We start from the raw sequence: 27,377 nt of genomic DNA, 5'->3' as shown, positions 1-27,377 counted from the left end.
ACAACCTGCACTTCCCTTATCCTTTCATTTCCTGTGAGTTTCTTTTAATACAAAAGTAAATACTGGAACTTAAGTGAAATGTAGAACTCTGTTTTTGTTATTGTACCTACTAATATCCTGCATATGGGTGTTGCAGAGAGCCAGTGCACAAAGCTGAGTATGTTGAATATATTGCCGTTGATATTGACTTTATAAGCTTACAGAGAATTGATAATACCTAGGAAATGAGTTACCAAAAATGCAAATTAAGTCCAAGGAAAGAAATTACTAGGCCTTGTCTGTTAATGTCATGTTTGTGTATCTGCTGGATTACTTCACCTGCTAGAGACTGAGGATGAGGATTAACTTCAGGTGTTTGATTTGAGAAATAGTTAATGTTCAATTTACTAATTTGCCTCAAGTGTTGAGAGGCATATTTTAATAAGGAAGTTGTTGAAATAAATTAATACTGGAGTTATCTCTCCTCGTGGAGAAAAAGATAAAAGTTTTCTTGCCTGAAAGATGTAAATGGGGTAAAAGAACATTGTAGAGAAAATGTGCGTTGGTCTGACTCATTTGATGAGAACATGGTCTTACAAGAAATCCTGATGTTACACACAGCCTGTGTAGCCGCTGGTCTGTGGGTGCAAAATGAGCAGCTGGTTAAACCAAACTCCATCTAGTGAGCAGCAGGGGAAGGAGCAATGGGGTGGTGCTGGGGAATCTGTGAACAGCTGAAAATGGACGTAACGCAACGCTCTACAGCTATTATAGTAGAGTCTTTCTCAAACGTGGCATATTTCATGCAGGGTTGCTGACAGTTGCACGCTTTCTGTGCTGTTCTAATCATATGGGGATTTTTAAGGCAAAATCTTCGTAAATCTGATGAACATCTGATGAAAAGCCTTCATGGCAAAAATGAGAGACATCCTTAGTTTAACGGGTTTTTTGTGTTGTTTTTCTAAATGTACATGAGCCTTTTGTTTCAAGAGACATTAGGGCAAGCCAATGTTAACCAAAGGTTCCACAACACTTACACATGGAAATGGGGACACTGAGTTAAGGTACACTTAACTGAACCCCATTTTTTGGTGTGTGACATATCATGCATGAAATTATCAAGCATTTGTCAAAGGGTGAAAGTATACCAAGTGAAGAAAAATCCTGCAGGTAGCGCAGGATTATGCTTTTATGATGACTACAGTCTTTTTTCATACAGCCTTAATTCTTAAAGCTGTCTAGGTTAATTGGCGGTTTTGCCTAAGTGTGATTTTTAAATCCTTTTTAGGCTAGCAAGAGCATGCTTATTGACAAAAAGAATAGGGGAAACTCTTGCAAATAATTATGCTAGCATTACAGCAATGTCAGTTTTTGTTTTGTCTTCAAAATATACATAAATAATTTAGAGCAGACTGGGTAGAGAAGTAAAGAGTGGAAATAAAGGGAGAATTTGGAGTGCTTTTTGTCAACTTCAACTAGTTTTGCCAGTTTCATGCATATATGAAATGTATATTAAAAATAAACCTTGATACTGGTAGCTCAGCTGACTTAAGTATACCCTGTAAGAATCAATTACTTATGTGTTGTGGAACACAGTTGTTTTTTTTTTACGTTTAAAAAATAAGAAATTATTTCTCTGATCATCCATCTCACTGTATTGTAGCAAGATCGGGGTTGTACTTAATTTAAATGTAAAATGGAGAGCTGCTCAAATCCTCAACCTGGCTGCCCTAATTAGAGCCCCCCTGTGTTTCCTCTAAAAGGCAAACTGCAGAAGACTCGGTGCCGGTGCTTTGAATACACTTATACACACAATGGCTGCACTTGCTGATGCTGGCTGTTGGGAAGTAAAAAATTAAGTTCATACTGAGCTGCTTAAATGGTACCATAGGGAATAAACCAAAAGCTTAACAGGCTTCAGAGCCACACGTGATACAGGGCTTGGATTAGCATTTTGGTTTCAAAGGTCAACTGAGCTATTGCTTCTTTCAGTCCATGTGCTCTCTGCAGGCAAAAGCAGACAAAGGGACAAACGTGCGGTTGAACTACAATAATTTCCCAGGCTGGTAATTCCTGCTGTAGTTTGAGGCAATGCCCGAAATGCTGGTGGGAATGGAGCAGGTAAGGCTCTGGATATTTGCACTAACAGATTGCTGCCACGCTTCGATTACAGAATCTAGGGAAAAGGAAACAGGAGGAGAGAGACACTTAATTATGCTTTAGTCTCCGCAAATTACAGTCTGAAATGTTAATTTAATGAGTGGTGCATGTAGTCACCCGGTGATGCATTATGCTTAAATGACTGTGATATGGGCTATAATAAAATTTTTGTTTATGTACATCATGAAATCAGTGTTTCACAAGTGAAAATATTTGTAATAAAGAGATTAAAAATATGATCTAGAATGCTACTGAATTCAATGTAAATATTTAAGAAAAAAAATAGTTTATCTTCTGTTATGAAGATAAATTAGATGTAGTTTTTGTAACTGTTCTATTGGTGATGAAAATGTGAAGACATTTTGCAGGCCAATTTATGGTTCTAAGCTTGGGACTGCAGTGTTAGTGCTTTTCCTATTTTCCTCTTGCTCTAAGGCCTGAAGGCAAAACTTCTGTTTCCAGGTGCTTGTTCTTGTTCAGATGAACTGTGGGCTCTTTCCAGTGTCAGGAGGAGACAGTGGCTGTGCTCGGGGGTGTTACCTCAGCGCTGCTGAACGGTTCATAATTTCTTTGCACATTTTTCTTCTGAATTTCATGTTATGAATTACTGATATTTTGAACTAGAATTCTAAGGTTAATGAAAGGGAATATAATATCCATAGCTTACTACAAGGAAAAACTGGGGCATCCGCATTCCAAAAAGGCAGGAACTGGCTGAAGTGATTTATACGTGTATATTTTTTGTCCTGTAAATATCAGTTGTTTGTCGTAAGTAAAGGTCACTTACAATATGATGGTATTCAATTTTTAGTAGATTTTCTGATTTCTCTTTAGCTGTGTGTTAATTCCTGTAGTATCAGATAGTCTTCTCCCTTGACTGCCAATTACTGTTTTAATCAAGCCAAGCTGAAATAAACTTATCAGGTGAAGATGTAAATGTGAATGTGTAGCTGAAGTAAGTCTTAGCCACTACTTGTTATGCATTTTCTTAACTTTAATCCTGTTGTTAAAAACCATGTTAGGCACACAGGCCTTGCGTGGGTCAGAAGTATGACAGTAAAGAGCTTTGTTCATGCCTTCATGTGACTTCAAAACCTTGCATATAAAAAAAATAAGCTTTGTCATCTTGTAAGTACATAATTACATGTATAGGGTGAGTACTGTAAGCAGTGATGGCTTTCTCAAAGGGTCCCTCCCCCTCCTCCTCCCTGGGATTTACCAGCTGCTTTTAAACAAAGCTATAGATAAAGGCAACTGGAAAATACACAGTATTTTCTACCATTCTAAAAGGAAGATGAAGTAATGTCCACTGAATATGTGCCCGAGTGATATTAACGGTATCTCTTAGCAGCCAAAGGAGGTATTTCACTCTAATGATGAAGTTTCACTTTATAGTCTTTCATTTTATGCAAATGAGAGATGGGGGTTTCAATGTGCAAACTTGTAACGCTGCACAGTGAGGGCCCAGGTGCCAGTGCACAGCTTGGGGCAAAGGGCGACTTATTCCCTTCTCTCCATGAGGAAAGGAGAATCTGTAATTGGTCTGGACTGTTTCTCTGAGAACTGACACCTGTTGAGCTGGTAACTTTATATTTTACCCGGCGGGTGCTGGGCCTGGCGGCGTGTCCGCGCTAAAGCACGTTCTATGCAAGGCTTTCACACCTCCTTTACCAGGCGCTGGCGGGTGACCTTCCCTGTCGGGGCCGGCCGGGTCGCTCGCAGCTGCCCCGGGCCTCGGCTCTGCAGCGCTGCCGCCGCCGGAGCCTCGGCCGCCACGGGCCGCCGCCGCCCCTTTAAAGCCCCGCTCGGGCCCCGCCCCCCGCCACACCTCAGCCAATGAGCGCGCGGCGGCGGGAGGCGCCTGCGTCCCCGCGGCCCAATGAGGGCGCGCCCTGCCGCGCGGCGCACGGCACGTCCGCCCCCCTGCAGCGCCCGGCGGAGCAGCAGCAGGCCCCGGCGCCGCCGCCATGGTGGGCCGGGAGAAGGAGCTCAAGATCCGCTTCGTGCCGGGGCGCTGTGAGCTGGTGGAGGTGAGCGGCGGCGGCCCGCGGCGGGGCGGTTTTCTCCGGGTGCGCAACGAGGGTCGGCGGGGGCTCCTGGGCCGGGCCGGGCGGCCCCTCCCGGGCGGTGGCGCCGAACGGGGCCCTGTGCTGGGTGCGGGGCGGCGGCGGCTCTGCCCGGGCGCAGGGCGGAGCGGGTCCGCTGGGGCCTGGTCCGGCAGCCCTGCGGGGAGCCCTGTGCCTCTGCCGGGGGCTGCCCGCGCGCTCTAGAGCTCCAGCGGTTTCGTATTTCCCTGTGTTATCTTTACGTTAATTACCGCAGAGACGTTGGTTTCGTAGCAGGAAGTTGTGTCTGTTAAACCCCCTTTAGCTGTTGACCCGCTCGATCCTAGCGGCCCTGTCGCGCAGGCGGCGCGGTCCTGCCGTTCCGCCCGTCGCTGCTGCCGCGGCTCGTTGCCGGTAACGTACAACAGGTGCAGCTCGTACCGGCTGCGGCTGCAGCCCCGGACCGTCACTTAAACGCGCCGCGGCTTCTCCTCAGCGTCAGCGTGTGCGCTCGCCCCTCAGGCCGTGACTCGCGGAACGTGTGGCGGTTTGCCCGTGCCCGCCGTGCCCGTAGGTGCCGTCACGGCCGAGGGAAGGGCTCGGACTTGGAGTCGCTGCCCCGCAGTGACTTTTTTGCCGTCACGTTACGTTACAAATCTGTGTTCTACCACAAGCTTCCGGTTCTCCTGGGCGTTCCTTAAAATTGATATTTTTGAGTTCATCGTGATTTTGTGGATTCTAGTTTTTATATAAAGCTTAAAAATTACTTGTATCTTGGTTTTCACCTTGAAATGCATCACATCTGCAAATTATACTCTTATTTTCTATTTGGTAGCATCTACAAAGTAATCTTAAATCTCATGAAGTCTATTTTTTAATCTTAGAGTGTAAGATTGTATATTTTTATGTGAGTGACACTGCAGAGTACAATTTTTTTTTATTTACATTAATTTTTATTCAGTATTGAACATCAGATAAAGCAAAAGGAAATGGGATGCTGTGTTATAAAGCTCAAAGCTGTGCATTTAAGTAGTGATATTCAAAATTAGTTGCTAAGACAGTATGTTAATATGTGTTTATTTGTCTGTGTGTGGACAGCTGTGAGGCAGCAGCAGGAGCTTCTGCAAACGGCAGTGGTGCATACTTCTTAAGAAAAAACAGCAATAAATAACAGCATAAAGAAAACTTTTCCTGTTCTCATTTCCCCAGGAAGATGTTGATATTCCTAGCAGGCGAGTTTTGATTACTGGTGCTACGGGACTTCTTGGCAGAGCCGTGTTTAAAGAATTCAATGAAAATAATTGGAATGCAGTTGGCTGTGGATACAGGAGAGCTCAGCCTAGATTTGAACAGATTAATCTTCTGGACTCTGTTGCAGTTCATGACATCATCCACGACTTTCAGGTAAGTTTCTGGAACATGAAGTAGACGGATCAGGTACTTTATACATCGAGGGATCAGCTGGCAGTGCTGTTCTCATACCGAGTTCGTGTGGCTTTAGTGGGGCTAATGGGTTTTTTTGGCAGAGCTCTGAAAAGAGACATGGCTGTCTTTTCTGCCACATCTGGAGCGTAGCTTTGCTCTGCAGATACAGAGAGTTCTGAACTTTGCTGTCATCACCACAGACAGGCTGCAGGTAATAGATGCACGTGTCAGCACGCGTGCGTTGATAGGTGAAAGAGATAAATGTGAGTTATTGACATAATAATATGAAGCGGTTGAAGAATACTTGAATACAACAGCAGTAACCGCATGTCTAGCGTGCAGTAAGAAGTTTGCTGGTTTTTCAATCTGATTTGCAAGGGGAATATGTAAAATCTGAAATACTTTATGGAGGGTGCCTAAATGGCTTTAGATATCTTGTTAACAGTCTGCATATATCAAATAAGTCACATGTAAATGGCTTATCTAAAAATAGTTTGGTTAATATTTTTTTAAGTACCATTTTGTGTGTGTGAGATTTATACTATTATACCGAGTTAAAAAGAAAAAGTCTAACAACTTTGATCTTGCTGTAAAATTGAAGCTATTGAAGATCATAATTGCAAAATTAATAATCTCTTTGATTTTGGTATTCTAATATGAAAGCTTGAAGCAGCATGGTTCTGTTTTACTTCAAGGAAAACGTGCTCCTCACAATGCCACAATTAAATATAATATTACTGCTTTGATTACTTCTCACCACTTAGTGAAATGCCTTTTTGCCCAAGGGAGTTCATCGCTAGAGTTAGGGTGCCACTGCAGTCTCTTTACAATGTTTGTTGTTTAAAGTTAGTCTTTAATTTCCAGCCTCATGTTATAGTGCATTGTGCTGCTGAGAGAAGGCCAGATGTTGTGGAGAGTCGACCAGATGCTGCTTCTCAGCTCAATGTGGCTGCTTCAGGGAATTTAGCAAAAGAGGCAGGTAAGGAGACCATCTAATGGGTTTGGTTTCTTGTTAAAATACTGTATTTATTTATGCAGGAACATAAATACAAATAAGTCACTCCAAGTGGTGAATGTCATTTCTGCGATCAGTGTGCAGTCGATCATTTTCTGTAGAGGTAGCACGTATGTCTCTGTGAAGGATCAGTGAACAGACAAAGCAGTGGGAATGAATGGGGCTCGAAGCTGAGGTTCTTTGGATGTTTGTTTAAAGAGTTATTGGGAGTCCAAACAAGGCATGGATTAAAATAGACTATGCATAAACATTTTCTTCCTAGCTGGAGTTGGAGCGTTCCTGATCTACATTAGTACAGACTATGTATTTGATGGAACAAGCCCTCCTTATAAAGAGACTGACGTACCAAATCCCCTGAATTTATATGGTAAAACCAAACTGGATGGTGAAAAGGCAGTCCTGGAAAATAATGAAGGTAAGAATACACTCAGATATTTTTAATAGAGGCTTTCTATTTTTACTTAGTTGTATATAAGCTCAATAGACTCATAAGTCAGCAGTAAAGTTGCAAAACCATGGAAATGAGACTTAGAAAAGAACGCGATTAGGAGTCAGTCTTCTTGCTCATAAACGATTCCTATTGCTTATAGGTTGACTAAAGCTTTATTTCTTACTTGTTCCGATCTTCGTTTTTGTTACTAGTCTCTGCTGATGGACGTCCACAAGCCTTTGTCTACTGTGAATCAACCATTCCTAAGGAAGGATAAAATACATCATCAATGTATTGTAACGGCACAAGCTTTACCACCCTTAATAACAGAGCTGCTGTTATTTAGGGGGATGCAGTGCAATTGTTCTAAATGTATGTTTACTTCAAGGGAAAAACAGACTTGCGATTCAATAATAATGCAGATAAAATTAACACAGGCTTTTGTTGTTACTCTTTAGGTTTTCTCGCTGATCTCCTGTTTTGCCCTTGTTACATAAGCCATCGGGCCATCCATTTCATTTCTACCCACCCAGCTTGCCACGCACATCAGATTCCTGCTTGTAACACTTTCCAAAGGGGTAGTGATATAGTTCTGGTTTTAAGCAACCATTTTGAAATTTTTTATATAAATCTTTTCTTAATGAAAATTGGCATTCAAAATATACAAACATAATTTTAAAAAAAATTCTACTTAAAGGAAAAAAGCTTGGGACTGAACATGTTCCCTTGCATTTAAAACTTACTTCTTGTACAGAAGAGAGGTTTGGTTGTTTCCAGTAAGTATGCTGTCAGTTTCTGTTCATGGGTTATAAAGAAAGAAGCACTTCTATTTTCTCACAGAATCTGAAGGAAACAGTCTCGGTGCACTTACAGCAGAGGCTTCTGATATGTCAGTATGATGCCTGCACTGGGATTCTGCTCTGTCTAACCAGAGAATTAACAATTGATAAATTAGCGTGATGGTCTTTCAGTAAGTAAACACATACTATATTTGAAAATGATAGGCCTTAGGATAGGTTTTTCATTGCTAGTAAGAAATAGTCTTCCAAAAAAATACTTCGATACAAAGAGTCTTCTTTAAGTAAAAATCAATTTAAATTTAGTGTTATTCACTCCGCCTCGTACTTAAATACCATCTCTGAATTTGACTGTGGTGCTGTCTGCTCCCTCTTCTAGGTTGGTAATGGAGATAAGGCTGCTCCAAATGGAAGTATGTGTGGGTATCTTGCTAGATCCTTCCCCCAACTCAGCGCTTCACTTCTGTTTCATAACCTTTTTGAGCATGATCTGTCAGGCAGGAGTGGGTTGCAGTGGTGGTATTAGTAGCAGACGGAATTTCGAGATGGTGCTAAGTAAGATGCTTGAAAACATCAGTTCGATTGTTTCATACAAATGTAAATATTTTACGTGCATTAGTCTTACAACCACTAATTTGCTAATATTGTATAAGGCAGAATTCAGTCTATCAAATGTCTACAGCTAAGCGAAGAACTTCCCTGACCATTTCTGTTGTATAATGCAAGAATCTCCCCAAGTAATGTGTTTTTTTGCGTATTTTTTAAAAATACATTTTTCTTTGGTTAGGAGAGGATACAAGTTACGTTAGCTATTCATGCTTATAAAATGAAAAAGTTTCAGTAGGCGTTCAGAACCATTGGTGATGAAGGTAACGCTCTCCAAGTCTCAGCTCTCTGAGGACAAAAGGCATCAGCCTTTTTCTCAAACAACGAATACTTCCAAAGATATTAAAAAAGAGATATTGCAAGCAGTATTTAAAGAGAGGAAGAACATATTTGTGGAGTGACCAAATAACTATTTTTTAGAGCAGCAGGAAATAAGTGTCATGTGGGGGTTTTAATTGTATTTGTTTTTCTTGTGTAAGTACTTCTTTTGGTTTATTTTTCTTCGAGAATAATTTGTTTGTTAGCCTTTTCTTTTTGTCTTTCTAATAGCTATAACATTTTCCTACAGGTCTTTAAGAATTGCAATGATTTGATGACTTCCACTTCTAATTTAAGGACTGATTTTATTCTTTTTTTCTTTAAGTAAAAGTATCTGTATTACTTCTAATGAATTTGTCGTAGCCTTCTTGGATTTCCCCTCAAAGAGGCCTTTTGAGTCTCCATGACTGAGATAGACTGGTACAGTGTATTCCGTCATAAAATATCCTTCTCTTTGCACGTGTTTACTGTCAGTTTAATTTCTCAAATCGCAATCTTGACATCTAATATTGCTTACTACTGTATTCTGTGAACCTGTTCCTTATTGGCGAAGCTTTTTATTAATTCCAAGGTCCCTGTCTTTTTTTCTGGTAAATAATATCCTCCTTTATGCAGGAGGCTTCTGCATGCTGGACAAAAAAACTTTGTCATCGATGCCTCAATATGGTGATTTGTGATTGGTGGGAATTCTTGTTCTTGCTCTTACCCAGGAAGGATGGGGAGTGCTGGAGTAACCGCATAGTGCAGTTGGGTTTTTCTAATTTTTTAATTTTTGTTCTAACCCAAACAAGCTGTCTGTTCTCTCTTGCAGTGTTAATGAAAGCTTCTTAACTTTATAGAAATCAATGGCATAAATGAAGAAAATAAATTATATAAACTTAGTGTTTATAAACTTTTAAAATTGATATAAATTAAAATTATATTCTGAGGGGAAAAATATTAATTGCATTTTCTTTGTGATTTGTAGATGCTTAATATCACCAGCATATTTCGTAACACTTCCAGAACACCCTTCAGGTTATGCTAGAGCATCCATGCCTGTTCATAACAATGCTAATACTTATGAAAATAATCTTTCTTTTAGATGCTGCAGTACTTAGGATTCCTGTCTTGTACGGAGAGGTAGAAAGACTGGAGGAAAGTGCTGTGACTGTTATGTTTGATAAAGTGCAGTTCAGTAATAAATCTGCCAACATGGACCACTGGCAACAAAGATTTCCTACTAATGTCAAGGATGTAGCGACTGTTTGCAGACAACTAGCAGAGAAGAGAATGCAGGTAAGAATTTAGAGAAACGAGCCTTTTCAAGGTAAAACCAGTTTGAGTTCTTGGCTTTGTTTCTGAACAACTGAGAACTGCACATAACCTGCATTATTCTTTGCATTTCTGGAACACTGGGAGGGAAGGAAGAACTAGCTGTAATACTACGGTATCTTTACATGACAGCGCGTGGATATTCTGTGGATATTTGAAACAAAAGTGATGGGACAAAACCTTCTGAAATTTGTCATGTGTCTGCTAGTATGCAGGACAAAAATGCAAATACTTGACTTATTCTAATATGCCTTTCACAAATTGCCATTTTGGACTAAAAAAATTCCAGGGTGATTGAATGTAATTCTCAAAGATGCCCTTGTTTATTGTATTAAGAACGCTGAGGTGGCAAAAAAAAAAAAAGCCAGTGGACTTAAATACTTTTTTATGTTTATTCATCCCAGCACCTTCAGATTACCACCTCTGCGAGATAACAAAACTGACCAACCACCTTTATTTTTCATACATATAACTTTGAAAAAAATGAACCATGCATATACGGTGGATGGGGGACAATCAATTTGTTTGATAGGACTAGTACATGGTGTGCAGTTTAACATTCAGAATGCGTTTGGTGCCTTTCGCATTTGTTTTCGAGTAAGTGAATAGTACAGAACAGTTGAGTTCCTCCTCCCCAGCTATTTGACTTTGGTTAGTTGTCTGAATCCTGACCCTCCTGTTAATTCTACAGCATATAAGCTGTTTGTGAAAAGCCAGGTCAGATAGATGTAACCCCAGTTTTCAGTCTCAATCCCTAGTCAGGTGTTCTCTGAAAATGCGCAAGACGTTCCAAGAACGTCAGTGAGGTGCTGTAACATGCCTTTCAGGATAGGATCTTGCTGGAAGATTCTGCACAATTCTTGCACGGGTATTGGTCAGAGACCTAGCTACCTGCTTTTTTTTCCACCTGTGTTTCCCGTTTCTTCTGTAGGACCCATCAGTAAAAGGAACGTTTCACTGGTCTGGCAATGAACAGATGACCAAGTATGAAATGGCGTGTGCAATTGCAGATGCTTTCAACCTGCCCAGCAGCCACTTGAGACCGGTAAGTCGTATGTTTTTTGACCTGTAGAAAGATGGATGTGCTTTACCATTTCAAGCAGTAGGTCTCACGCTAGCTATACAAGGAAGCTTCCTCTTCAGGAGGGTCTGTGTGAGTATGTCTCTCACAGCAGATGTATTGCTCAGGACGCTGCCTGATACTTCAACGCAGGAAAACAACAGCTGCTTTGACCTGCTGAATTAGGAGAATTGTCAGCAACCAGTTTCACAGTCTGTAGTGTAATGGTATTTTTGCAAAACAGTTCCCCTTACTCAGGAGTAAATTCATGTTTTTTGTTGTATTTTTGTCTTTAAAAAAGCTTATCTGTAAGAACTTTGCAATGTCCAGATTTATTTCTGAATGCATGCACTAGAGAACTTAAAATCATTTTTGCTTTGCTTAAAACACTTGTCCTTCAGTTTTATAGACACTTAAAAGTAAGACTACTCTTAAAGATATGCTGGTAATGGTCTGAGAGTACAACATGTAAATAAGATATTATTTATATCCAAAATGAATTCCAAGGATTCTGAATTAGTAAAGGCTGGAACTGAAATGTGGCTTGGAAGATGGAGAGAAAAAGAATGGAGAATACTAAGTTAGTCTGATTTTTTTTTTTTTTCTGCCCAAATCTATTTCTCTTCAAGTATATTGATCAAGACGTGGTTCTGTCAACATTTTAGAGCATTTTTTATCTTGTGATTATAGTCATAGAGTGAAAACAGGAATAAAACATAGAAAAGCATAAATGGTGAGCAGTAATTGAGTGAGAAAAATTTAACTTAAGACACTTCACGTCACTCTGCCTCACATCTCTTGTGTTGGAATGAAGTTAACCATAAAACAAACAAAAAAAAACCCAACCCGAAACCAAAAAACCTCCACAAAGTAGTTGAAAGGGAGTAGGGAAACATACCTTTACAGAAAGCTAGGAAAGGAAAACTTCTAAATGAGCACATATAAGAATAAATATTTTTCTGTCATTTCTGATAATTTGTTGGTGTGGTGGGGTTTTTCTTCTGTTTATTTTTTAGATTACTGATTGTCCAGTTGTGGGTGCTCTTCGTCCGAGGAATGCTCAGCTAGACTGCTCAAAGTTGGAGATGCTGGGGATAGGTCAGAGAACGCCATTTCGAGCTGGGATCAAAGAATCACTTTGGCCTTTCCTTGTTGACAAAAGATGGAGGCAGACAGTCTTCCATTAGTTTGTAACTTTTTTAGTAAAAGTATGGTATGTGGCACTTTTTTAAAAGAAAAAAATAGTTTTGTATGAGTGTTCTTAAATTGTGACATTTATCAGTTTTCATTTAATCAGGTAAACATATGGTCTTGCACTAGTGAAATCGTTAGCCTAAAAAAAAGTTCAGTGACAAAAACTGAGCCTATGTGATGTCATGGATCTTTCCTCTCATTTGTACCAGTCTAACTTAATGTCCGTTCCTAGCGGATTCTGGTTCTTTGTACCATTTGATGCTAAGATGACTCAGATCACTTGTAGACTTACTTTTGGCTGAAATACATTGTTGATGCTTAAGGTTCTGTGCCATTGTTGTATATACCATTTCCCTTCATTAAAAGACGTGGTCAGTTACTTTATCACCACAAATCTGAGGGTTTTGTTTTTAACTTCTGGAGGTGGTGTTCTTATGAAGTTGAAGTAGGAATTGTTAAATGTTTGTTTTGCTTGAGCTCTGATCAAAATGTTTTTTAAAGAAAAGTGAAACTTTATTTTTGCAATTATCAAGTGTACTTTTTATGCTTGAAATATTTTCAGAATGTTCTGTAACTTGAATGCTTGCAGCTTCATATTTGTACAGTAAGTTGTATGCATTTGTTTTAATGGTGACATATTAAAGCTAAAAGAGGGTTGGGAGGGTGGGGAACAAATAGTTTTGACCCGGGTTTTTTTGGGTGGGGGACTGCATTTGGGTGATTACTATTTTTTTTTTTTTCCCAAGTAGGGGGTTGTTTGTGTTCTGTATAAAAACATGAAATATCTTCATCTTTCTCTTTCTTTTGGGTAGTATTTGGGATTGGTGAAATTACTGGGAGGAAGATGTTTGTTAGTCAATACATGTGAGACGGAGAGGAAAATTATTTCAAGAATTTGTAGCACTGTGGCTTCTTTTGCACAGACTCTCAGATCTTGCACTGATGTAGCTTGTTCTGGAACAGCAAAGTGCATGTGTTGAAGGTTTGCCTCATAATAGTGTAACTGCAATTGTCTAATATAAGCAAATCTCTAATTTGCTTTAGTCTAGTCCTTAAAGATGGACTCAGTAGCCAGGTAAAGTGGAGGAAGAACATGGTTTGTAAAGGCTAGCTTCCTTCTGAACTTGTAGAATCAACACTATAAATGTTCTGAGATTGCCAGCAGATCATTAGTAAAACTAGGAAAAGCTGCATTTGGATGATCATTTATTTTTCTGAGGTTGAAATGGAGGGGGAGGGAAAGATGTTCAGCTTTTAATTTAAAAAAAAAAATAGGGGGGGATGAAACAAAAATAAACCAACTGAAGATCTTCTAAAGGTCAGCTTTATGTTCAGTCATTTAATTTCCAACTGGCATATGCTAAGAGTTCATAATCCCAATATGTTTTGAGTCTGAAGTCCTGATATATACATGGTGACCTATTTCCAGAATGACAATAAATATATATTGGCAGCATGAGAAACAGTTGTTGATTTGTTCTTTACCATCAGGATTTGTTGATCTGAATCATAAATATTTGCAATTCTTCTTGAAATCTGTGTGCTCTTTCAGTGACTTGCCCCTCCTGCCCCTCCTTAATTGTGCCGCTGCCTTGGGAATGTGATAAATGTACACCAAAAAAAAAAATACAGGAGGTTTTGAAAACACGAGCCTGAAACACCCTGTGCCTCAGTGCTTGATTAAGAAAATTCTGAGTACATCCTCTCCGCTTGCAGGCAGCTAAGTTTTTATTACATTTGACACTATACTCTTTAAAAAATCACAGTAAATTTAAAACTGATATGAAAAATAGGGCATAGAGATAACAAAAGCTACAAGAAAACAAAATTTTAAGGAGCACTGAGGTGGACAGTAGACTTGCAGTTCCATTGTGTGGAGATTATTTTTTTTTTTTTTCCTTGACATACACAATCAGAAGTGACAGTATTTTATTAAAATCAAGTAGCTAAATAATTCTCTAAGTGGTTCTCTCTTTATCTCATTTCCATTTTAAAAACGTGGGAAAATACATTAATATTTGGAAGGCAGTATATGCCATTCTGGATTCATTGCTGATTTTTGTTAAGCTGTGCTCAAATTGCTTATTGCTAGATCCACACAAAAAACCTCAAAACCACATGGATGTTGCAATATTGACTAGCTCAGTATCCAATTCTGTACTTTTTTTTTTTTTTTTTTTTAACAAAAGGGGCTTCCTTTCTATTTCAGATGATGCAAAACCGTCTCTTCCACCTACAGGAAAGTGCTCTGGCCATCCATTCCCTTCAGCTGGTATAATTTAATTGTCACTGCAAACAGAGCAGTTTGACCAGGAAGGAAAAAGGAGTTCTCTCCTAAACATAAAGCACTTAATAGGGATGAGTTGGGCATTTTACTGGAAGGAGAGAATTGGAATTTTGAATTTTTCTCACTGAGCACTTCTTAAAATCTACATTTGCAGAATCATTTTTGTGTTTAGTAAAATCTACAATTGTTCAAACAGGAAAGGGTGGTTTAGGGAACTCAGCATTCTAGATAACATTTTTGTATAAGGCGTTGGCAGTATGATTTAGTGTTACCCAACTCAATACTTAATTTTTCCAGTTAAAAAGAGGGTGAATATATTCATTTGAAAAAGAAGTGTCTAGATCTGGTTACTGGAGTAAGTTTCAAAGGATGATAGTACGATTGGAAGATACAAAGATGACAAGAGATGTATCAAAAAAGTCATTTTCTAAGTTGCACTCTTGAATAGTTGGATGACCAAAGATACAGAAAAATCAAATCTTAAGGCAACAGGAGTTTTCCCACTTCCTGCTGCATCCCTTCCACAAAAAGTTGTTTAGATATATTCAAGGGCATATTCAATGAAAACTATATTCCCAGCTAGACCGCAGTCCAAGGGTCTTGTTACTAGGGCTTTCAAAAATGTCTTGGATGCAGTTTTGACAACTCTAAAGTTATTTTGAGGTGTAAGGGAAATCAAACCTAAAAGGTTTTAAAGTAGGTTCTCACTGACTATAACTGGGTTAAATGGGTAGCTCCTTTCATTCATCAACTTTTACAGCATGGCTCAAAAGTATAACCTAGACTGAAGCCTCACTATTTAATCCTTTTGACCAGGAGTTTTGGGGTAATTCTGTCTAAATTCTGGCAAGGTGGTCATGAACATCAAGCTGTCATATTAAATAGGTGGTAAGTCCCAAGATGAGATATTCAATCCTTTTATATATATGTGTGTTAAGATCTGGATTCTGTTCACACAAATACACATTTTATTGCAGTATGCTAATGATTAAGTTTAGCAATCTATATTTATTTAGCAATGTATTTTCCATTTTGCTCCATATGTAGTCTGTAAAAATAAATACCAAACTCCATCTGGCTACCATTGCTTTATTTTACTACCATAATTTGAAGGCTGTGACAGATTACAAAGGCAAAAGGCAAGTATGTTCTTAAATGTCACGTCTGTTTGCTTCATAGTTTTCCAGCCAAGAAAAATTGTTCTTAATACTTAAAGGTGAAAATCATAGCTGTTACATATAGTTACAAAATCAGTTACAGTCTGTCATCTTTGACAAAAATATTTAAACTAGAATACAGAAACAACAGTTTCTCTTACCTTTTTCGTACCAAGTCAAGAATAAGGAATCATTATTTCCAGGGTTCCAATAGGAAATGAAAAATTAGTTAACTCGGTCATTCCTGTGAAGAGAAGACTACCGTTCGGTTATATCTTGTCAGAGGGGATCCGCACCCTCAGCATCCCCCCACCATAAAGCAGAGAAGAAGTTGCCCTGGAGAATGTAGCCTCCAAGATACTTTATTACTAGACAGACACCTTTAATGGCATTTCCCTCCTTTGGTTATAGAGATCTAAGAGAGCGCTATAGATATTGCAAGAAGACAGTGGAACTAGTACGGTAATTTTCCAATCACTTTTAAGCTACGTTGCTGTTGAAAGAAATGGTCATACTCCTCCTTTTTCTTCTCTGGCTTTGTGTTTTTGGCTCCATGGCTCTGTAGGTATTTGTGTCAGTCAACAAGAGCCCAGGACCTGTTTGGGGTCAAAATCATTGTGATTGCATGTCTGCACACAGTCTGCAGAGCAAAAAATGGCTTCTTTTACAGAAGCAGTGCCAATTTCTGACAGCTTAGTGATTGTGAAAGTATGGCATTACAGAGTCAGTCCTGCTTGAATCCTCATTCTAGGGTTATTTGATGTTTATATTCATTTATTCACTGCTCTCTGTCACCTAAGGGGATAAAGAAAGAAAAGTCACTGGTTTTAAAGTCTCATTTTCTGTGTAGACTGCAAAGAGGCACTTCACTTTTTATCTTCCCGGCCTTCTAAACCCAAAGGATGGATTTTTCATGAATGAAATGAGTTTTTTTATCTCATCTGGTCTCTTCTGATTTATTTCTACATAAAGATGAGATAAACAACATACAGATTTGTCCCTAAACTGAAAGTAAAACAAAGTTGAACTTAGTGTTTTATAAATGTTTCAGATCTTTTCTAAGTCTCCCCTATTGTTCTAGAATAATACAATATTGGAATTAAAAAAAAATTAATACAACCTATTTACTTCATTTCAAGAGAAATATAACTTGTTGACTTAGTGTTGTGCCCTTCCTCTATCTTCTAAAGCTAATTTTATTAGCGTGGGTTCATAGCAGTGATACCTGTTAATAGCTGTGCACAGAGAAGAGTTCCATGTAGTTCTTCAAACAGTGACAGAAGTCTGTTTTTAAACTCAGTACTTTCTGGTTTATTGCTGGGCTGAGGCACTGCAGAAAGGCTGTCACTGTAAACCTTCACAAAGTTGTCATTCTGTCCACTTGACTCCATTTTGCTGTTAAAGTTTGTTGTAAGTAACTAAAGTATGGATCAGTACCAAAAATGGCATGCCTCTCTGCTTGTAACTGATAAACTGAAAACCCACCAGGGAAAGGTAGAGAATTCTTATTAGACCAGTGGTCTTGAAGCCATGAAGCAATATCTACTACCAATTTCCCAGAAAGTTGGGCTCCCACAAGTTCAATAGGAACCTGACATTTTTCAGGAGTGAGTCATTTGAGGAAATTTCTTGTCTGTTTTGGGAAGCACTAAGGTATAAGAAGTGTTTTGCTTTCCAGTAGAAGCTCTGTAGCAGAAGTGCCAGTGATGTAATCTACAAGGGCTTTTGTGCACAGCTGGACTTTCATGCCCATCAGATTTATAAAACAGGCTGTTGCCAGTTTTTTTTCAAAAAGAAGCTTTAAACTGTCTCCTTGCAGTCTAAACTTCCAATTTGCTATGGACTTTGCATTAAAAAAATCCAAAAATAAGAAGTAAATGTCTGAACTTGCCAGATTCTCTTACATTTTAAAATTTATTATTTTCTCTGTTAAACACTGAAAGACAAGTAAAACTGATGTAATAGCTCTACGTACCCACTCTGCTTTGGTACTCTGGGATTCATAGTTTATGGGGAGAAAGTGAAACAGGAAAATCAGATAATGCATTAAATCCTTTTGGTTATTGACCCTCATTTTTGCAAACTTATGTGAAAATCTCTAGGAAAACACCATTTCAGTTCAAATTTTTTAGCTTTTCTCATTTCCTCCTGTATATTATACTGTAGATTTCAAATAAAACCGGGTTGTCAGAAGTTGGTGACATTTCTCATCACACAAAAAGAAATGTAAGTTAGAAAATGGCAGATTGGCATTTTTCCCATCTTCTGGCTGCTGTCTGGAAGAGGATCTGGCCAAGTGATCAATGCACCTGTCAGTTCCATATTAAATTACTATAGCAGAAGGAAGGCAGAAGCAATTTGCACCAAATGCTGCATCCCTGAGCAAAGGAGAGATGACATTCTGATATCCAGATCACTGCACTAGGCTACAGTTGTTCTGTTGTTCGCTCAAAACTAATATACTGATTTGTCAAGTTGTAACTGGCTTAGGATGCAACCATATCAGTAGCTTTTCCCTCCCATACCCATTATGGGCCTTTGAGAAGACGCGTTTAAAAGGCTGTTGTGAAACATGGGTACTACAATTGAAGCAGTGGGGTTGGGGATTTTAATGTGTGTATTTTATAATGAGAAGGATACCGCTCAAAGAACATCTCAAATTCCGTGAAATACCGTGAGCAGACTACTTCATAAAATCCAGTCATCTTGCTGTCCAGGCTTTCTTTGCTTCAGTATTTGTGTAATGTCTTAGTTCAGTTCTTAATATAGACTCACAGAAATTCTTCATTAAAAATAATTCCTATGAATGAAGTTCTTCTGTGTGCTCAAGCTCTTAAGAACAGCTGAAATAATTCACTCAGCCTTGCTTGACACGACCCACCTGGAACAATATCACATATACATAAGCATGTGAACTCACTGCATTCGAGTCTTCTGCTACAGAGGTGAATATAGGTACCTGGATTAGGACAGCAGGCTGAAACCAATTTTTCAGTTGTTAATATCACAAGAAATAACTAAGTCTGTTAGGGAGGATTTCCCCTGCTCCCAGTATATGCTTTGGAGGGACCGCATGTCTATTCAGGAGGCTCAGAAAGTATGATGGCATGCAGGCTAACTCTTGCTCCAAACCATCCTAACGTACCTTTAGGAGCTCCATGGTGACCTGTGCCTGTGTGGCATCTGCCAGAGCAGGCAAAAAGCAGGACAAGCAGTCAGTGAGGTATGAGGGCAGAAGGGCAGACAAGGATGCCCACAGGTATGCTGCGATGTATGGACTGGTGACAGTACTAGAAGATGCAGAGCCATGAGGATTGAAATGTTCTCTGTGTATGTTGGGGGCAGGAACCAAAGTTTCAAAACAGTATTTCATTTTGCTTTAGAATTTTCCTCTCTTTGATTATTGGCTGCAATAACATGTCAAAATGGACAATCCAAATTTAAATCTAATTTACTTCCTAAATGAAAAGAGAAGACTCATTAGTGAACTGTGACAGACCTGCGCGTATCTGTCAGGTAACTTAATTTCAAATTATATCAGTGATTCCTGACCTAATTTATGTGAGCTTGACTCAGACTAACTCACTAATGACATAAATTACCCAAGTTTTTAACCATTGTGTTCCCACATGCTCAATAATTAAAAACTCGATATTCTTTTTAAGTAAGTGGCACATCTTTAGTTAAGCTGTTGGTTTAATGTGTTAACTTTACAACCAGTTACTCACATATAAAAATGCTTGGGCATCTCCAGATTACAGTGCAACAGGAGCTTAGATGAATTGTATAATAAGATAGAAATATACAGCCTCCTATGATAGACACAGTTTTTGATGAGATTTCGGAGTTCAGAGCTAAATTGAATGGTAAGCTTAGCACTTGTGGGACCTTAAGTTGCAGCTTTGGGCTCAGCGAACTTTTGGCTTTGCAGTGTTGTTTGTTTACTTTATAACTCCTATTTGCCTGAATTTGTATTTAATTAAAACCTTAGAGAAATGAGACTCCTGTCTGAAATGGCTTCTTTATAATCTGAGAAAGGGCTCTCGAGGAGGATTGGCTGTTTTGTGACACTAACTCCCAAAATAATGACTGTTGTGTAATGTTATAGGGCATTTGCCAGCATGAAAAATTGTCCTTAATAGTTGAGGAAAAAGAAAACGTCTGTAGACAGCAGGGATTAGGAATTACATTAGCAAAACTATTACAGAAAAGATTTCTGTCTGTGCTTAATGTTCCACTGATTTCACTAGGGTTCCTTAGCATGCTTACATTTAATCATAGGCATAAAACTTTGAAGCATCAGTGCTATTAAGTATCTTGATGAGGGGTGAATAAGGATACAGATGGGCCCCTTACAAGTGTTTTAAGTTTTGATAGTACTCTGTTGGAGTTACTGTAATTCATATGATATCAAAGAGTGGAGCAGTTAAGTTCTTTTTATTGCAGTCTAGGAACTGGTAGTGATGGCAGAGAGTGTAATCACAGGGGCGTGGACGTGATCAGATCCCCAAAGCCCCTGCTCCTACCCCAGCCCCAGTGACAATTCTGTACTAATGAGAGTGTGTGCAGATAGGGCTTGCACTGCATTTTATGGGATTGTTGTGTTGGTAAAAATCAAAGGAGCGGCTAACCAGCTTGTAGATTTTACTTTAAAGAAACCCGTGAAAGCTAATTTCTCACACAGTAGCAGAGCAGAGAAATTAGAGAAACATTTTCTAGGAAAAGGTCCTCTTGTACCAACACACACACTTCTACCGTTTGAGCTAAGAGAACAGCTTAAATGGTCAGCAGTTGTGACGATAGGCTGTTGGTCCTTCAGGCTGGCCCATTGCCAGAAGACAGAAAAGACACATTTGGCCTATATGTCCAGGAAAAGCTTCTTTTGAACCTTCAAGGCTGATGTACTTTCAACTCCTGGTTGTACCTAAAAACATTTTCTGACCTCCTGCTACCCTCTTCTTCCCTCCACCACCACTCCAGCACACAAATCTTTTTAGTCATCAGTAGGAATTTTAATTGCTTGGAGTTTCTGATCCTCATTTTACATATATATACTTTATTTGCCTGCTATGTTTGATGCACAGCTTGTTGTGTTTGCTGCTGCTGTCTGTGTGTGAGGTTTCCAAAACAGCCCTGTACTTTACAATTTCAAATACCAGGTTCTGTTCTTGACTGTTGATTCAACCAGTGTATTTTTATTTTTAACTCAACAAGTGAATGGTCTAATTTTCAGAATTACTGACCATCATCTATTAGTGAGTGGCCTGGCAATTCTGAGTCATTAGAATATAGGAAAATCAAGACAGTAGTTAGTTTTGTTGACTCAGGAGATCTAAAGAGGTAGCACAAATATCCCATATAAGTTCAATTAATTCAACAGTAATGTTGAAGAACTCATCTCTGAGGCAAACGCCAGCCCTGACACAGATACTGGGCAGACAATGCCAACTGTACCATTTCTACTGTGATGAAAATGGTGCAGTTGTTACTTCTCTGTGACAGCTGGAAGAAACAAATGAGATGAATCTATGACTTGGGGGAAGTGATGGAGGGCATGCTCAACAAGTCTACAGATGGAACCAAATCGTGAGGAGCAGTTGGTATGCTGAAGGGCAAGGCTGCCATTCAGATGGATCTAAACTGTCTGCAGGAATGGACAACTGGGACCTTATGAAATTCATCAAGGACAAATGCCAAGTGCTGTACGTGGGAAGGAAAAGCCCTTTGCAGTTGATCCAGGCTGGAGAACAGGTCTGCAGGAAAGGCCCTGGGGTCCTGGCAGACAGGGAGCTGTTGAAGAGTTGTTGAACAAGAGACAATGGACATAACCTGAAACATGCGTGGTTCAGACTGGACAAAATGAAAGCCTTTCACACCACGAGGACAGTTGGGCACTGGAACAGGTTGCCCAGAAAGGCTGTGCAGTCTCTGTCCTTGGCAATTTTCAAGACCAGACTGAATAAAGCCACCTGTTCTTACCTCAGAGCTGACCCTGCCTAGAGCAGGAGATCAGATTAGAGTCCTCCTGTAGTCCCTTCTGACCTGAATCATATGACCCTATAACAGAAAAATGTTAAGAGAATTAAGAAAATGTAGAAATAACTGAAACATTATTTTATATTTATAAGCAGCAAATAGCAAGGGGGAAACTCATTAAGAAAAGATGAAGATGAATGACGCTGGCACTGACAGTAGCCTAAATGAATTTATTTGGCCCGTTATTCATAGGAAAGGCTGAAGAAGGTCAAATTCTGGAAACTGGAGTGAGTGAGATGTTAGAAGGTTTTATGATTATGCTGGAGCAGACAGGCAATTAGAAGTATTAAAAGCTGACAAGGCACAAGATCAAGATGAATTATATATTTCCGTATTCTAGCAGGAGTGGCAAGAGAAAGCACATGCTTTGCAACAGTGGAGCTTCAAAGATGCGTGCAGGTCTGAAGAACTCAAAATGAACAAACATGCCCTTATAGACAAGGGGGCTTTATTTTGCCCAAGTTCAGTTTCCACAGGAAGATAGCAGGAAGGGGAGAGTTTGTGAAAAGGAAAAGGAAGGGTCCAAATGAAAGCAAAACATGTTCCTTTGTGCGACGTTCTGGACATTTTCTCAAAATAATTAATCTAAACTGGAAATCAATGGTCTTGCAATAGTTTTACCGTTCCTTGCAAGAACAGGCAATACAGGGACACATAACCCTGTGGGTGACAGCAGCAGGTATTTTTTATCCTCTCCCAGGTGTGTGAACATGAAAGAGGCATTATGAAAAGCTGCTTGATTCACACAGCTGAAGCAGTAGCTTCACATTGTCTCCATGAAGACCCAGAGCACCATACTTCCTGGACTGTCAGGGACTATACTTTCTCTGATTAGCTAAAGGTAAAATAAACAGGAACCAATTCCACGCATGACTGTTTCAAGTCTTTAGTGGATAGTTAACTCCTATATAAATGCAACTGTGTACACTGATGACAGTGGTACACAAATGCAACAGATACTAACGAGAAAAAACCCATAAAGGGACAGTGAAAGTACAAGATAACCAGTATCCATAAATAATCCATCTGAAAACAAGTTAAATAACATTAGCATAAATTAAAATATACTGAACTCAGTAACTAAAATATTTACATGAGTAATATTCATCTTATCTTTTCATGATAATAAGATGTAAATACCCATGCTGAAAGAGCAAACCTCTGTCTTACAGAGATATGTCATCATACTGAGGTGTAAGCAATGTTCAACATATTATACAATTTTCTTTTACAAAGGCATTTCAAGGCTGTTTGGGAGCCAGGCACTGAGTGGAACATGCAAATACCTATCATACACGCTAAGTCCCTAACCATTCTGCAGCATGCAGTGCTTGTCTTAATTTACACATCCTTTGTAGTTCATAAGGGTACTGTTAATTTCAATCTGACTTTCAAAAGCACAAAAGGAATATTATGTATCCAGTCAATGTGAACTAGATGCATAATACCTATTTGAACCTTTACTTGTACTTTTGACATACCCTCTCTTCATTATCTATTCATTGCAATTAAGTGGGGAGCTTTGCACAATGTCCTCCTCCCTCCTGCTGAGAACTGTTCTAGTTTATTCTATCAGGAAAAAAGTACAGTTTCTTCAGCTTCTAGAAACCTGATTCATCGAACTGTGACCTCAGGGGCATCCCTGGCAAGTGCCTGGTTATCACACAGACCTAGAGACTTCACTTATGGAGGTTAATGTTAAACTAAGGCAGATGAAAGGAAGAGAGCAAGTTAGAAACAAGAAGTCCAGACAAAACAAGGGGAACTCTGGAAATATTGTCTCTGGGCCCCTCACAGTACAGAGCAAAGGACTCGTATTTCCTCTTCTCTCTGGGGCAATACATGTGGAATTGGATGGAAGTTCAGCAAAATATTACCCTCTGTATTCAGTCTTTATTTCTGTTTTAGTTTCAGATCTCAGGTTATGATTGGTCTCTTTTTTGTTTGATATTTGAAGAGGACTTCCTGTAGGAGAAGGAGATATGTAACAGAGAAGGCTGAGAGTAAGGCAATAACTACTAAGGACAATATAGGAAACAGAATGAATACTGAACAGACATGAAAAATGCAAGAGAATATATTTAATAGTAGAATGACATGCTCGAAGATACAGATTTAGAACATGAGAGTATATTGCAGACAGATGGCAGGCCCCTGAGGGTGCCACTGGCCCTGCAGCCCCTTTTCCCTGGCCCTGGCTGGGTCTGCCTGCAGTGCAGGGTCAGCCCCAACACACCACAGCACGCTCTAGGGTCAGGCTGTGATCAGAGGGGAAGAGCTGTGTGGAGGCTTCCCGTGCCTTTGCCCCTGGGTCTGACTGTGGTTACCCCACCGTCTGCTTTCCTTGCCTGGTGTGGAAGGGCTGTGGCCAGCGGATGAGGAGCTTGGCCAGCTCGTGGGCAGCTCTTTCTGCTTCACCCTGACCAGGGAAGTGTTAAGGAAGGCGCTTTCAACTTGTCTTTTCCAAATTGTCAGGCCGGTCTGAAAGGAAAAGCCTCTAGGCTGGGTGAGAGTAGAGACACATAGCTTAGAAAGTTCCCTTCTCAAGTCTTAGTGGTGGCTATTTTGACTTTCTCTTCAGAAAGTATATATTTTACTGATAATTTATTAAAGGACAAAGCATGGCATTAGGCACCAGTGAGCATCTAACGGAAGCAGAATGACTAGAAGATTGAGAACACTGCAGGCTTGTAAAACCGATAGCAGTGGCAGCAAATACATGGAGAGTAATTATGCACACAGAACATTTAGATATATGTAATTGCTTAAGGGTTAGTCAGCATGGACCCTGGAAAAGAACATTAGGCAAGATAAACGTGCTTGCTACCTCTAAGTAGGCAAGACAGAGACAGTGGGTATCATCTATCTGGGTTATCGGGAGGGAGGGGAAAATTTCTTAATCCTACATAAACCAAAAGTTGACTTATATTCAAAGTCCATAAACATAGCTTGAGAAAAAATAGCTAGCGGACTGGATTATGGCAGGTAGAGACAATAGGCATAAATATCATGTAACATTTTTATTACAAAAATTCTACATCTGATTTTCAGAGACTGCTTAGTGGACTCCTGAGGCTTTGTGTTTCTATTGCATCTAAGCAACCCCTACTGACTTTAGTACTGTCCTAATATAACCTGAGTCACTGTAGAAGTTTCTATAGCGGTGGCTTGATCCTGTATTCCCTTATGAGTATCTACTTTCACAGAAGTTAGGAATAGAGGAAGGACTCCAACTTGGCATGAAGGACCCCAGTAGTACTTAAGTCACCCATTTTAGGATGTGGTGGCATGTGTTAAGACCATGTATTGCATTAACTCAGGGATGGAAACCACTGGAGACAGGAAAACTCTGTGGCTCCATTTTCATTTTCATCTCCAGCAGCCACTTATGACTTGGCTTTTATTCTACATGAAAAATTTCAGAACTTTGCTCAGCAGGGTCATTTTCACCTTAGAGTCCTTTGGCTGGGCTGGAAAACTCAACTCAGATTAGACCCCAGTGGGTTTTTCGTATCTTCAGTTACAGCTATAGTCGGTGCCCGCCTAAGGCCTGTCCTGTCTAAGGGCTCTCCTATTTAAAGCCTTACTGCTGGCAACGCCACCACTTCTAAAGGTATCCATCACTCCTCAGGGGGAGCATCCTATGACTAGAGCAGCTCTAATATTAAAACTGAGATAACTTCAAAAGCTCCTTTTAATTCTGCACTGAAGGCTTCACCCAGTTTACACAGGGAAATTAAATTGGTCAGAATAACTTTCATACTTGACAGCCTCATTTTCTAGTTCTCAAGGACGAAGTGAACTGTTTCATGGGGGCTTCTAACATTATGAGAAAATGTTTAAATAAACACACCACCTGCATCTCGCTGGCCAGATTTTAACATTGCAAGCACTTCTAATCAAATCGTTCTTCACAATTACTTCCCCGCATGAAGCTACTTTTTTGTACAGTTCCATCCTCGAGCCTGAGGCCTAAGTCATCTTTACCCCTTAAACTGCATACCAGCAATTACTTTAAAAAGATTAATTCCACAAGGTGAGGAGGTTTTTTTTCCATTTTTCCCTTCTGAGAATGAAACCTCATAATGTGTACTACAAACTACCTGCACAAGAGAGATGTAAAAGCAAAAAACAAGCCCTCCGCCGCTCCCCTCACACCGCCAGGCCGCCGCCATTTCCTCCTCTCCCTCCGCCCCCCGCCGCGGGCTGCGGGGGGGGGGAAGGGGGAGGGGGGATGGTTCTAGAATTCAAAATGGCGCCGCCGGCTGAGGGGCGAGGACTGCTCTGGAGAACGAGGCAGCTGGGGGTTGAGGGGGTGGCTGCAGGTTTGTGGTGTGTGTTTTGGTGGTTTGTTTGTTTTTTTGTTTTTCTTTTCCTTCTCCTTACGTTTATGTTCAGGACTGCTGTCTTCTTGTTTTTTCGTAAGCTAACGAATCTTGAGAAAACTTCAGGAGAAATCACTGTGCTTGTTTAGATGCTCTGGGCTTATTTTTTTTTTTTAAGTATAATGATTTAAGCTGCTTACGTAAAAGGAGTCTTGAAGAATCTCTTTTTTTTTCTGATCTTTTAATGTTTCTGACTTCTTCAGGTTGTAAAATGAGTTGACTGCTGAGGTGTGAAGTTTATGTTTTTGCCACACATTTGCTACTGTAACCTTAGTAACTACTGAGGCTGTGAGAGGTTCTGTGGGGACTTATCTGGGCCCTTAAGTGCTTGACATGCCTTTTTTGCTGTAAAAAACATAGCTCTTGCAGGCATTCTAGGTAATGCATGTGCTGTTCTGAGTTGTTGTGTTCTATGGCTGCAAATATGTTTTTATCGTGGTTTCTAGTTGGATCATCTATTTCTGTTGGCGGTGGGTTATTGTACTGTGGGTTACTGTTACGGGTATTTTGCATTAGTATATCATCATACTCTGCTTGTATTTTCCTTTATTTAGATCGGATGAATAAAAAGAATAAGATTTCTCAAGAATTTCACTGAGGCTCAGGGTCATCATCTGTGTCTGCATGGCAGTACCCAAATACAGTCTGTAGCAAGTATGAAGGTTCTTACTGCTGCAGGTGATGTGCATGAAGACTGTGAGTGAAGTGTCCAGGTGGTAGTTACACTCTTTACAGATTAAGGCCAAGTCTTTCGAATACATGTATGTTTTGGTTTTATGCTGGGAAGAGGTTACAGAATGGAGAGTTCTGAACATCTTCGCCTTCAGGTGGGGAAAAACCCCCATCTCTTTTCCTTGGCGTTGTTCCTGAAGGTAAGTGCAACTAGGAGTCATCTCGATGCCTACAAAAAAGACAGCTGTTTTTTGAGCATGCTCTTTTTCCCTACAAAAGGAACAAGCAATGCAGTATAGATGCTAATGGCTTCTAGTAATGCATCAAATAGCGCAGCTTAATACGTGATAATGATGTGAACAGCCTGTTAACTACAGTAGGGTGTAGTTTGTGTAAAGCTAGTGTTTTTCAGGACAAGTGAGCTACAGATGCTGGCTCGGGAAGAAACCTCCTCTACTGCCTAGCCCCAGTGCAAGAGCAAGCACAGCTATTCCTGG

At 39.9% G+C, this 27,377-nt stretch overlaps 1 protein-coding gene across 2 annotated transcripts; it reads left to right on the top strand.

Moving 5' to 3' along the window:
• The first annotated feature begins 1,983 nt into the window (after window positions 1–1,983).
• MAT2B (methionine adenosyltransferase 2 non-catalytic beta subunit) lies at window positions 1,984–15,681 on the top strand. Of its 2 annotated transcripts, none has more exons than XM_063348987.1 (7): window positions 1,984–2,100; window positions 5,394–5,588; window positions 6,474–6,588; window positions 6,887–7,039; window positions 9,860–10,053; window positions 11,021–11,134; window positions 12,166–15,681. In XM_063348987.1, the coding sequence occupies exons 1-7, from the start codon at window positions 2,071–2,073 to the stop codon at window positions 12,334–12,336; spliced, it is 972 nt and encodes a 323-aa protein (XP_063205057.1). In that variant the 5' UTR covers window positions 1,984–2,070; the 3' UTR covers window positions 12,337–15,681. The 2 variants fall into 2 exon arrangements, with proteins under 2 accessions (XP_063205057.1, XP_063205055.1); XM_063348985.1 differs by lacking the exon at window positions 1,984–2,100 and adding an exon at window positions 4,027–4,169 and having other exon boundaries at window positions 12,166–15,680.
• Window positions 15,682–27,377: the final 11,696 nt, after the last annotated feature.

Source organism: Chroicocephalus ridibundus, chromosome 11 (genome assembly GCF_963924245.1).
Source record: "Chroicocephalus ridibundus chromosome 11, bChrRid1.1, whole genome shotgun sequence".
Classification (NCBI taxonomy): domain Eukaryota; kingdom Metazoa; phylum Chordata; class Aves; order Charadriiformes; family Laridae; genus Chroicocephalus; species Chroicocephalus ridibundus.
The sequence above is the reverse complement of the archived record's forward strand: the minus strand, read 5'-3'. Positions and strand labels throughout refer to the sequence as shown.